Source organism: Strigops habroptila, chromosome 4 (genome assembly GCF_004027225.2).
Source record: "Strigops habroptila isolate Jane chromosome 4, bStrHab1.2.pri, whole genome shotgun sequence".
NCBI lineage: Eukaryota > Metazoa > Chordata > Aves > Psittaciformes > Psittacidae > Strigops > Strigops habroptila.
In genome coordinates this window covers 22,186,507-22,199,373 of record NC_046358.1, presented here as the reverse complement: position 1 = coordinate 22,199,373, position 12,867 = coordinate 22,186,507, and the positions used below count along the sequence as shown (strand labels likewise).

Genomic DNA, 12,867 nt, shown 5'->3' with positions numbered 1-12,867 from the left:
AAGCTTCAGGTTTTGACACAAACCTATATAAAGCTGCATGCTGTGAAGCTATGCATCAACCTTTCATCATGCTCCCGCTATAAAAGGTTTCAGCAGTGAGTAGAGCTGTTGAGCAGGTGCTATCTGCTTCCCAGGTTGCACGAGCTGCAAAAGCTGTTGTTACTAAGGGTCCAATGCTCCTAGCTCTCACTACTTCTGGAAAATGCTGCTCTTGTATGTTAATAATGTGATGCTTCCACACAGCAAGCACACATGTACACCAATTACAGCCATTCTGGAGAACAGACCTACTTGACACAACACTGTAAGCTCACACCCAGAGGACAGCCTGAGTTTATAAGCCCAACCATTTAGCATGCTTTAATTGACTATGCTGCTCATTTTTGGGTTTGTGGTACAATTGGTACACAGCCCAACAAGAGTCAGATGAAGAAATCTACTTATCTGATATTTACCTGTAACTAGCAGCTTACATGCCCCATCTCTTCCCTAGCTGAGGTGAAACCACTTTTACAGCATAGGCTTAATCTAAGTTTCACCTCTCTCCTCACCCCCAAAAAGGACAGTTAGTTGTTTACACCAACTCTCTGCACATCCCTAGGTTAAACGTGATCTTTTCCCCACAAGCAAGCTCAGTATCGGTATGGGCTAGTCTGACCCCACAGCACTGCCCTGCAACTCCAGGAGGACCTGTCTGAAAACAGTAGCCCTTTGTACCCAGGCCTGCCTCCCCTCCCTTACAGGAGTCAGCCTGGCTCACTGTAGTCAGGATAATGACAGTTTACAGTTACCATGAGCAGATGCACAAGTCAAAGCCTTGGAGGGAGGGCATGTTTGCTGTGACTCATGTTTAACACTAGTTCTCAAGTTTACACCAACTACAATCAAGTTAAAGGTTCATTTTTGACACTGCCTAAACCATATTTCAGCTCAAGTAGACCACAGCAGCACAGCCAGGAAGATGTGCTAGCACACAAAACCAGCCCATCTAGCATAACTAATAAAAATAAGTCCCTTAAATCTCAAAGACATTCAGTTAACACATCTAAGACATCTCAGGCCAAAACAACAGTTTATTTAATTTTCAGCAACATCTCAACCATCAAAAAAATAAACTCTAACACAGATGGATGGAAGACTTCTCTACAGTGTAACTAAGTGGGCTCTGAACCCAGGGGTTTGAACTGGAGTGACATTTTATTATTCATCCAATAAGTTAGGAAGCGTGAGAATAAAGTGCTTCATTTCTGAGCTGGCATGAGGTCATCAATGGACTGGCCTTTTTCAAGGCGTTTTTCCATTTCAATGAGCAGCTTCACACCATCCACCACCATCTGCACCAGCTCCACCTCAGAGAAGCCAAGACGATCAGCATTGGAGACATCAAACACTCCTCCAACAGCAGCTGTGTCCACACCACCTGGAGCAAGAGACAGAGTTAGTACATTGACCACAGCTAGAGCAGGCAAGTCTACCTTTCTTCCCTCACTAGCCTGCCACGGGAACACAGCAAGGCAACTCTCTGCAAGTGCCACTGCTGCCGCCTCCTGCATGCAAGGAGATAAAGCTGCACGTGACCGCCAACATGAGCCACCCAGCGTGCCATTAGGCCAGCTCTTTATTCTTTTAACCCATGAGCAATCTAACCTGTGGTCAGAAGTACCCGCTGTAGCTATTTCCTAGCCAGAAGTTAAACCAAGATTCCCATCCCTGCTTACAACAGAACAGCTGCCACCAGCTCCACCCTATCTGATACCAAGAATACCACATATAGAACATACCTAGACAGCCAGATACAGTAAGGCCTACACAGTGCACTTGCATCCCCACCTCCTCCAGGATACAATTTTAAGGCTTGGTTCTCTCCATGTGCTTTACAAGGGTACCCTTCGAATGGTCTGACAGGCACTGCCAGTGTGAACCAAGACACTGCTCTGACTGCAGTCAGGCTTTTGCTGGTGTCTTAGAGCAACCTGACAAGGACATCACTACCACCTCTCACCTGTGCCTCGTTTCTGCAGCCGAAGCCTCTTGAGGACTTCTCCAAACTTCTCATGTTTCCCAAGGTTTGGTATCTTGATGTGCACACCAGCACGAAGCCCTGTTCCAAGGTTGGATGGGCAGGTCAGGACGTAGCCCAAGTGTGGATTCCACATGAACTCGTGGTTTTTGGACTTGAAGAGATTTTCTATCTATAAAGAGAGAGAACGGACATTTAGAGATTGTTCACTGCATGAAGGATGTAGGTCATCCATTAGTGCTCATTTACAGCTTCTGTTACATAGCAACAGCCACAACAGTTTGAACTGCTATTTGCACCAGTCACATAAGCTCCCTCCATTGGGAAAGAAGGGCCACCAACAAGGGGCTTTTAAGGCTCTTGCTCCTAGCAGTGAGACTACAAAAAGTTTAAACTACACTACAAAATCTCAAGTCACTATCTGTTGGGAAGCTTGATTTAGTACATATCCCACGGGCATGTCTGTCTGCATTAGGGAAGAGGCTGGTAAGACTCAAGTTCATATCAAGACTAGAAGCTGAGAAAAGTATTCAGCCTAGGAACTGCAGTCCAGCTTTGTCCATCCACATTCAAGCAATTTCTCCTCCTACCCAGGGCGCCTCAATGCTTCATTTCTAAAGCCATGCAGAAATCTCCTTTAAGTACAGTTTAAACGCTTGGATGAGGATGCCATATCAGAGGACATATTCCAGACTTCACAGCCACAACACTTCGCCAATTTAAGTGTTCCAGAGCCCTCACAGCTCTGGACCTCGTCAAGGTGTTCCCAGAGACCCAGGTTATGAAGCACCACCATGCAGGACTCCAAAGGGGGCTTTCAGAGTCTGCACTTTCAGCTCTAACCAGAGAAACATGTAACATTTAAACCTACGGTTCAGGCAATATTGATTTACCTGTGTTAGCCCAGTACAGAAGCGGGTAAATACTTCCTTCATGTTGCCACCTTTCTGCATGGAAATAACTCTAAGGTGATCCTCCTCATTGATCCAAACAAGGAAGGTCTTGTTATCATTGTGCCTAGGAAACAAGGCAAACAACTTGTTGTCTGTCCCACCTGACGTTTTCAAGGTAAATGTAATAGCACCAAATTACTCATCATTGCAGCTTTTATTTTGAGAGGCTCACTTAGTTGCTTCTTCCAAGAAATTGTTCTTGCTTTTGCCCATGCAGGACCTAACAGAGTTAAGCTAGTAGTTTTCACCCTGTTCTTTTCAAGAGGTAGTTTGAATTGGTCTATACCTGAACACGACAGAATGAGTAAGAACATGACATGAGACACTAAAACCCAGTCATCCCCCTAACTCACTTGTGGCCCAAGTTCACAAATGTAAAGGATTTCCCCTGTCCAGCAGTGTTTGCAGGAGGGTGATCACTATAGACTGAGGCTGCCCTGTACAGTGATGTTCATAATGACACCACGTTGACAATGTTTAACAAAGTCTTTTATCAGGATTTTGTCAGATTTTGTTAAACTGCACTTTGTACCTTAACAGAAAACTAAGTTGAGTTTTCACTATTAATTTTTGATCAGGGCTCTTCAGATATATTATAAAAACCTCTGAACACCAATGGCCCCTCTTGTCCTAGCTTGCAGCTGACAGCAAGCACTATCAGTATTTATCATGCTGATAATTTCTCAGCTTGATTAGGATCAAAAATTAACTATACCCGAGGAAAGTCATTTATGCAGGCAACACTGAGACTTTACACTGCAAGCTTGTAGATTAGTCATGCTCAGGTGACAGCACTATCTAGTGCTGGCAATCTGCAGGTAGATGATGCAATCTTAAAGGTGACCTACAGAAACAAAGCATGCTTCCTCTGCATTTATTCCTAGCGCAGCTACAGTAATAAGATTGGCATATTCCAGCTGATAAAAACCTAGCCCTTAGCTTACAAGGGAGCAAGTTAATTATGTTGCAGATGCTCCTGAGGTGCAGAGTTTTATGTAGGTGACCTATATCTGATAAGCAGAATCCTTCCATTCCACACCTCTGCATCAGTCAACTCATGTCACCAAATGTATCTGGGGCCAAGAGGAGAAATCTTACCAGGAGTCTCTTATCCCTGAGTTTCTGCAAGGAGAAGTGATGAGACTACAAGGGAACAACCATGCATTCAGTATTAAGTCTGAACTAAGCCAATGCTATGACTTATTACCACCAGCTACTCTAAGCTTCTGGGACAGGAGCTGAATGTAGCGGCACACCTACTCCTCTATAAGTGATCTACTTTCTTATGCTACCTCAATCATTGCCTGGTGTTTCACTAACCTGTGCTGGATGGGTAGGCTCTAGTTATAGGCTAGCAAAGCTGCCTTGCTCCTACCAGCCCAATGTGAGGCATAGTAACACTTGTCCAAATTCTGCTGGTTCAGATGCAACTTCCCCAGAGGATACCACACAAGTTTCTCATTAGATTCAGTAATATGAGCTCAGAAGCTGCCATTTTGCCCACAGTACAAGCCATAACTAAAACGGCAAGATTTTTGTTTGCAGTGATGTCACACAACTCCCCCCTTCCAGAAATACTCACCAGATACCCCTGGCATCAGGCCAATCTCGTGCCATCCCAGATGCCAACAGAAGAGGAGAAACTGGCTTGTCAAACAAGAAGTGATCATCAATCAGCTGCTGCTGCTGTGCATCAGTCATGTTCTTCAGAGCATAGTACTTGCCCTGGAGATCACCCTCCAGGCTACCCAGAGCTGAAAGAGAGAGTCACTTTTAGGATGGGACCAAAGATGCTAGACATCCCCAGCACTTTAGAGACCAGTACGGCAATGTCTGATCTGCTGGGTTTGATTCTTCCCTTGCTTTCATCTGCAGTGGCAATGCCTTTGTGGCATTACAGAACTTAAGGCAGCATCAGATGATTTGTCTGCACCTTCCAGGCTTAAACAAGTAGTCTTTGTTCCCTTAGATACAGTATAGGATCATTACTGCTGCTTAACTGTAGAAGTGACATGCTTTCTTCCAAGGAGAATCAAGGTCATGAATATAACAAACAGCATTATTCTAGTCAAGGACTGTTACCCTGTCCTTGAGAGGTTCTGGAACAACTTACGCTCTCAGTCTCCAGAACTGCACCTTGAGTGTATCCTTTCCTCTCAATAGAAATTGTTGGGAGGCAATAGAAAAAAATCTGCAGCTGAGGAGTTTCACTGAAAACTAGGGCTTGCTCTAGTCAATTGCATATTTGGAGCAAGACTACACCTCTAAGCAAGCTGAATGTTAATAAAAGTCAATTAAAAGCAGCCACAAAATACTGCAACCATGACTCAAGCCCTGAAGTTGCTACATACCTGTTATATTTCAGGTTTGAGCCATGATGAACCAACTTCTTTCCCCACACACAGAGACAAAAGCTTTCAAGATCAGCAAAGGTCAACTTAATGCAGTACAACTTCCCTCTGACATATGCTCTTGCTCTCAGCTACGAACTGCAATGCTGAGGCAGCTGAAATGTAGTAAGCCTTCTTCAGGGAAGGCTCCATGTTCACATCAAATCTTGAGGGAGGCAGCTTTTGCCAACTGCCTCCGTTTTCAAACTGCAAACATCTCTTGCGCAAAGGACGTAATATTCCCTGATGCCTCCAGTTTTCACTTTACCTTCAACGGAGAGCTTTTCAATAGCCCGCCTCTCTCCTCGACTGCAGTGCGGGGGAAGACAGAATCCACGGATGCTTCTACCAGTTCTGACACGGGAACTTAGCACATAATTCGGATCCAGATCATCACCTCCCTACAAGATTAGGAAGCCAGTGAGTACAACCCTGTTGTCAAGATACCTACCCTAAAATACATGTTGCTGCCATGCATTTAAACATGCACCTTATACCAGAGATATTGACTACCTGGCCTGCAAGCAGGCATCTTACTTCAGGACTCATCAGCATTAGCTCAAGTATCTGTTTAACAATGCTTGTTCTGAGGCTAAGGCTACAGATATCAAGTAGTGCTAGAGAATTTTATGTCCATTGCAAACTACGGTCTGGGCTTCTGTTACCTCATCAGATCTGCAATCTAGAGGCATCAACATGAAGTAAACACTTGTTCAATTAGGTGTTTACTCTTGCAAATGAGAATTACTGACTACTGTCATCCAAAGTCTCTTAAGATGACCTACGGCTAGCCAATCAACACAGTGTTAGGAATTCCTAGTCTACAGTAACATCTAAAATCCATAAAATGGGCAAAAATCCTTACTTGTAGCCATAGCAATGTCTATTCTGAAGTATGAGACCAGCAGGTGATATTTAAGATCCAAGATCAGATGGTGTTTTATGAGAGTCCTTGACTCTAAGGACAGCATGGTTTAAAGCTTGACTTCTACAGCCCAGAGTTCATGGAAACACATGTTGAACACATTTGGCACGACTGACACTGCAGCAGCACATCAAGCAAGCTCATAAGTCTGACTGCACTGGACACGCAGCCTGTGGGTATGTCCTGGGTGAAAGTGGGGGGCAGAGCCTGAGCAATCAGTCTAGGCAGCTGCCAACAACTTTACCCAGTCCTCAGACCAGCAGACATCAGTAATTGATCAGAAGTTTATACCTGCAGGTTATCAGCGTTCAGGTCGGTCTTGTGCTGATCAGTTGGTTTGTAGCCACCATGCCTGTCTTCAATAACTGGATCAAAGAGTTCCTTAAACACCTCATAGGATTCTTCATCACCAGCTACGCATCCTACTGTCATTATGAAGGGATGGCCTGGAGTAAAATCAGAAGAGCTAAGTATGGGTGATGTTTGGCTGTACTCCAGCGTAGCACTAACCAGGCAAGTTCTGTAGTGGTATGTCTAGTCACTTAGAAATGCATCCTTACATAAAAACATTTGGAGAGACCCTACATTTTACACTTCAGCCAGTCAGTCAAATGCAGTGCTATGGGAACCCATAGCTGTTGCCATTAAACCACACTCATTTGTCAAGCTTGGTTTAGGACAAATTCGCATAGCATATCCAGTTTCACTAGCTAATTTAGACCACTTTTTGTCTCAGCAATCATGCTTTGCTGTAAGCAAGCATGCTTCAATTTTTGTTTCTTCTGCTACAGAGCTGCATTTCTGTAGTCTGCTCATGAACACCACCTCCACAAAACTAGTTCTAAGTCACTATATTCAAAAGCACCAGTTACTTCAGCTGGCTCACACAGTGTATTCTCAACGCATTTTACCAGGATTATCAACCCCAGTCTGAATGACATCATCCAGGGTGAAGCCACTGGGCGTGACTCTGTCTCTCAGTTTCTTGTATAAATCCAGGGTTAGAACTTTAGCCATGTGGTTGTTGTGGCTGCTCAGGTCCGGATACTCCTCATCAGGAGGCAGTCTCTGATTATTTAGTTGGGCCATTTTGATATTGCTAGAGTAAAAATAAATACTGTAATGTTAACATGTAAACACATCTGTTCCCCTTTTTTCATAGAAGTGCTAAAGAACATCACATAACCAGTTTGGAATAGAATCAGACCAGAACAGCCAGGTAAGCCGACTCTTTTTTTCTCCCATTGTGTTACAATTAGAATGAATTTGGGGTTTGGGTTGTGGGGTTTTTTTTTCCTCTTTTCTGATTGAAAGTATTTAGCAGAGCAGTTACATAATTGAAGTGTCTGGAAATCAGTATGTCAGATCACAGCAAGCAACATGGCTTGATAGAACAAGGCCCCTTTTAACCAGCCACCCATTTAGAGCCGTCTTTCAATGCTTTACAAGATTTGCCTCTCAGTAGCTCAAGAGCTTTGGGTGCCATTGTCAAGAAGCACTTCCAGTAAGGAGGGAGAACAGATCATCGTTATGCAGATCTAACGGTCCCCCGCCATTACCTGGGTTGTCAACCCCAGTCTGGATAACATCATCCAGCGTAAATCCACTGGGAGTCTGCTTATCCCTCAACTTCTTGTACAGGTCCAGGGTGAGCACCTTGGCCATGTGATTGTTGTGAGCACTCAGGTCAGGGAACTCATCATCGGCCGAGAACTTCATCTTCAGGAGGTTGTGGGTGTTTGAGAAAGGCATGTCTGACCCTACCCGCAGTCACTGGGGAGAAAAAGGGGAAGCCTATCACCGGGGGCTTGGCAGGCTCTGGACCGGCCGGGAGAAGCCAGGCGCCCAGGCAAGGTCACCTTGGCTGTCATTCCGCCCGTGCCTCTCACACCTTTGCTGCCACACCACCTTCCGCAAGAGCCAGCGAAGGAGCAAAGGAAAAAGTTCTTCACCTCCACCAGCTCTGCCCGGTCCTTCGGCATCCCCGCCGCAGGACAGGGGCTCGGGCACTGCCCGCGTGAACGGACGCGGCCAAGGTCGCGCGGAGCGGCCGTGGCAGCGCGCGGCAGACCCCGCCGGCGGCTCCGGGGCGAGGGCAGGGGGAGCGGCCGGGCCGCCGCGGGGCGGGGAAGGCACGGCTCCACCAGGACCACGGGCCAGGCAGCAGGTGAGCGCAGCGGCACCGCGATGCCCTCTGAAGGCGGCCGCGCCTCCGACGGCCACTACTGGGCTCGAGGGGGATCCGCCGCGCCCGGCACCCTCCGCGCCCGCGGAGCCCCGGCTGCTCCCGCCTTGGGAGCGGAGGGGTGGGAAGCATCCAATAAGCCATTACACAACAGACGGCTCCCTCGGGGGACGTGGCTGGGGCGAGCATATGTAACTACCCTGCTAAATACCGGGTTAATCTGGTTTTAGAGCAGGGGCCGCTCCAGCTGAGGGCAAGCCCAGTAAGCACCTGCGCCTCACCCCGCGGGAGCTCCGCGCCGCACCCCCACCCCGGCCGGGCGCTCCTGCCCTGCACTGTTCCCCGCCGCACCCGCTCCCATTCTTCAGCCGGACCAGGTCACCCCACACGGGGGGGGGGGAATAATAATAAAAATGATTTTTTAAACTAAACCTCATTTTAAAGCTGCGGGACGGCTCGGCTGCCCCAGGACTTACCGAGGGCTCCGCAGCCAAACCGCAGCAAGGACCTCCGCGCCGCTCCGCACCCCACTGCTGCCCTAGCTGAGTGGAGCCCAGCACTACCGCCGCGCCTCTTTTATATAGAGCGCGACCCGCCGCCCCATTGGCCGCTATTTATAGCCCATTCATTCCATTGGGCCAGGTGCGGCAGGGCGGGGTGAGCGCCTGCCGCTGGCTGGGCCTGCGCTTGCCGCCATTTTGCTTGTCTCTGGGGGGAAGCAGGGCGGCGGTGGGTGGGGGGCTGGGGGTTCCCGCCCCGGCCGCCCCGCACAGCAGAGCGGCAGCGGCGCCCCGCTGGTTGCACCCGACACGGACATCACGCCGGGATCCCGGCTCGGGGGTGCCACCGCACACCAGTGCAGGTGTGTGGCCTGCTGCCAATCGGGCTTCACACCTTGGCTGAGGATTCACTAACGGGTGTAATAACCCCCCAGCCTGAAAATACTTCATAGTGGGAGGGCTGTTCTGTCCCGATGCCACCGAGCTGGCTTGGCAGAAGCTGCCAACCACTTTCACTGGGCTCTTCGTAGGAATCAGCAGGGTTTGTCCCAAGCCTAAGATGTAGCTGAGAATCCCACTGTTTGCCAAAATAAATACATTAACAATGTGAGTGACTATCTTGATCTTTCACCTTTATGTAATAGTTTCTTTATCTTTCTGTGACATGTAATTCTTGCAGCAGAACCCACGTTTATGCTCCTGTCCAAACAGAGCGTGTACTTACTTACCCACGTGAATGCAGATCCAAGTGGCAGAGTTGCTCTCTTTGACCCAAGTTGTGAATGTCAGGGGACATCAGCTGGAACTCTTTCCCCCCACAATTCTTTTGGTGCCAGAACCACTACCCTCACCCCAACAACAGGAAGCACATGCACTTACAGAACTGATCAGGATTTAAAAAAAATAAATAACATACACCTAGAGGAAATCATTACAAAATAAAAAACAGAGAGTGCTTCAAGTGAAAATGCATTGTGTTTGGCTGCTATCCAGATTTCCAAGTTATTCCAGGTCTGACAGACTGAGATGCTGAGTACACAGATCTCCAGCAGAAGCCAAGGGTTCAGCATCTGTGCAAGTCCGGTCTCTTATCTCCCAGATCAAAGAACAAATCCTCTTTCTAAGTCTACTCTGACTTTCTAACCTCACAAAATCTTCCTCTGCGTTTTACTTTTAGTTTCACACAACACTCATGCTTCACAATAGTGTAAATAGCAAATAATGTAAGTGTAAAATCATACCCAGAGTCCTCAAACTAAATGTAATACTGCTGGATGACCTCAGTGGCAAAGATAGTTCTGATTGGGGATATTTTTTATTATTTTTTTTAATGTAAACCACTCAGTTTTAATTTTTAATTTAGAACAACAGAAAAAAAATCAAGACATTTTCTTAGATTACACCATACTTTTCTGGTGTTTTTCTTCATTTAAAAAAAAAGCATATCAGGGTAGGTGCTGACGGCTCGTTTTGTCTTATTTCATAATCAACTGCCGCACAGAGAAGCAATCAGCTGTTCTGTACTATAATTGTTCTGTAGATTTGTTCAGCCAAGGTCACCTCAAGAACCAAAATCCAAGGATCCATTTCTGTTCACTGGATATGCTCTTCCCCTCCCAGTCCTGCAGAACAGGGAATACCAGTCATTATTATAAACTAATATATTCTCAATGTGCCGTTCTGACACACACAGACGCCTCTTCACAAAACTTCTTCCGACAAGAAGACATGGAAAGAGACAAACAAAGAGTGCAAAACAACCAAAATATAGCAAATTTACATGTTTAATAAACATTGCACCCCCTACCTCATGTTCCTCACCACTATGTGACAATTTTCTAGCCTGCAGTAAGTCAGCAGTGGCTCTTGCCCGAGTTTTATTCAGACAGCATTTTAAGATTTGCTGAAAGCTGTGTGTAAACTGGATCCTACCTTTCTTACAGTATCCCATCCCAGCTTCCCTAGTGACTTAATTATAGATGCTGTGCCATGTGTCAACAGCCTCTGATCAACCGTTTTATCTAGCTCATCTGCTGAGACTTTCTTTGGATAAGCCGGTATGGCTTGTTAGACTGTGATAAAGGCACCAATACCTCTGTTCTGTGTTGGGATGACATGTTAGTGCATACTGACTTACACATCACATTGCTGTTCCGCAGCTCAGGATGGAAAGGTGGGGTGATTACTCCAGAGGTCTCTGCACCGAGCTTTAACAATGAAGAATTAAGGGAAGTTAAGCATGGGCCATGCAGCTAACTTCCTAAGAGGCTTAATGATAAATGTTGTGCAGCGTACAACTGCAAGAGGAGATGGGTGTTAGCTAGTGAATGTGTCTTCTGAAATGACTCGCATGAACGTAAGATGAACCTGAAGAATTAGGGGATAAACATCTTCTTAAAAATCTAGAAGAATATACCAAATTAGAAAACAGCAAGAGAAAGTGGTTTACAACAAAAAAATTGAATTGGTTCCCATTACTGACAATTGAAAATTAAACTAACACTCGTGTCAGTAAAGAAATTGGTTATAGCTGCATCTGCTTAACTTCTCAACCAAACCTTCTCTTCCCATTTACATTTACTGCTTAAAATATATTTGCCTAGTTATTATCCTTGGTATATTTTTTTACGCTGCTTAGGCAGTCTGTTGAAAAAGTACTGATCGTTTCCAGTGAGATGAGCGCCTGTGGAAACTAGGAGTTGCTGAGTGTCTTGATCTTGCATACACTCAGGCCCACAGTGATCTGAACAGCAGTTCATCATGCGAAAAAACGGACATGAGAACAATTACATATATAACCAATGACAGTAAAAATGACAGGAAAAAAACAAGGTAGGTGCAAATATAAAGGCACAGTAGAGCCATAATTGCCAGTCAGAAAAACAGCTGAGTAGGAGTTTGCAGTTTAAGAAACCTCTGAAACTGCATACATTATGTTTAGATTAGATGGAAAAGAGTTTCATAACTAAATAACAAAGACTACTGCAATTATGATATGGGCAGGTCAATAGCATAACAAAAAATATGTTCTCACCCAAGGTAATGGGTAAAAATCCCCTTATACTTGATGGAATCGCATTCATTTTTAAAAAATCACAAATTGTCATCTAAATGGCTCTCCGTTATTGATTTCTTGATTGTGGACGGATGACTTCTCCCCTATTGCGCATTACAGGTTACTGGTGAACACAGCACCATACAGAGCGTTATCTGATTTAGGTGAGAATGTTACCTGCACGTCCAGGGTGATTCACATGCCCTCTGCTCTGCCCATATTGCTCCCATGCCAGGTGGCCTGGGCTTGTTGCAAGCAGATGATGAGGCAATACTCTCCGCCCTTGCTCACCCTGACTACATCCCCCATACCACTGGGGCACACAGGGCTCTCCACATCACTTCAATCCTCAACATGAGACAGAAGTAGGAGTTAATACCATGCTATTTGGGGTTTAGATAACCATTCCATTGCTTCTGAGCCCACACTGTGGTTTCTCCTACAGCCTTACAAAACTCGTATGAAGAACTCTGGCGGCCTTGAGTTGCCTTTCCCCAACCAGGCTGCCATGGAGGAGGGCACGCAGAACTTTCTGGAAGCTGCCTGCCTGGGTGCAGGAGGTGAGGCCCAGGTTCACCAGCAGCACAAGTGGAGCCATTCCGTGGAGAAGGGGCTTCACCCCTTCTGGCAGTGGCCCTCAAGACTCCCCACCAGCACGCTTGATGGGTGATGAACATGAGTTCCCACTGGGTCCGTTAGTCCCCATCACGGCCCACTGAGATCCTGCAAGTTTCACCGAGAGGGTAACTGCCCCTCTGTGCCCTCACAGCCCCACAGCCGCTGGGACCGCCGCCCGTCGCCGAGGCAGGACCAGCCGGAGGGCTGCCGGTGACTGTCCC

At 46.5% G+C, this 12,867-nt stretch overlaps 1 protein-coding gene across 2 annotated transcripts; it reads right to left on the bottom strand.

The window, feature by feature from the left end:
* Window positions 1-1,053: 1,053 nt before the first annotated feature.
* On the bottom strand, window positions 1,054-9,183 carry CKB (creatine kinase B). Of its 2 annotated transcripts, none has more exons than XM_030481543.1 (8): window positions 8,950-9,183; window positions 7,200-7,387; window positions 6,580-6,734; window positions 5,632-5,764; window positions 4,556-4,727; window positions 2,914-3,037; window positions 2,003-2,192; window positions 1,054-1,420 (listed from the first exon to the last, which is right to left on the bottom strand). In XM_030481543.1, exons 2-8 carry the CDS (start codon window positions 7,375-7,377, stop codon window positions 1,242-1,244), a joined length of 1,131 nt encoding a protein of 376 aa, XP_030337403.1. In that variant the 5' UTR covers window positions 7,378-7,387; window positions 8,950-9,183; the 3' UTR covers window positions 1,054-1,241. The 2 variants fall into 2 exon arrangements, with proteins under 2 accessions (XP_030337403.1, XP_030337402.1); XM_030481542.1 differs by lacking the exon at window positions 7,200-7,387 and adding an exon at window positions 7,848-8,061 and having other exon boundaries at window positions 8,950-9,039.
* Window positions 9,184-12,867: the final 3,684 nt, after the last annotated feature.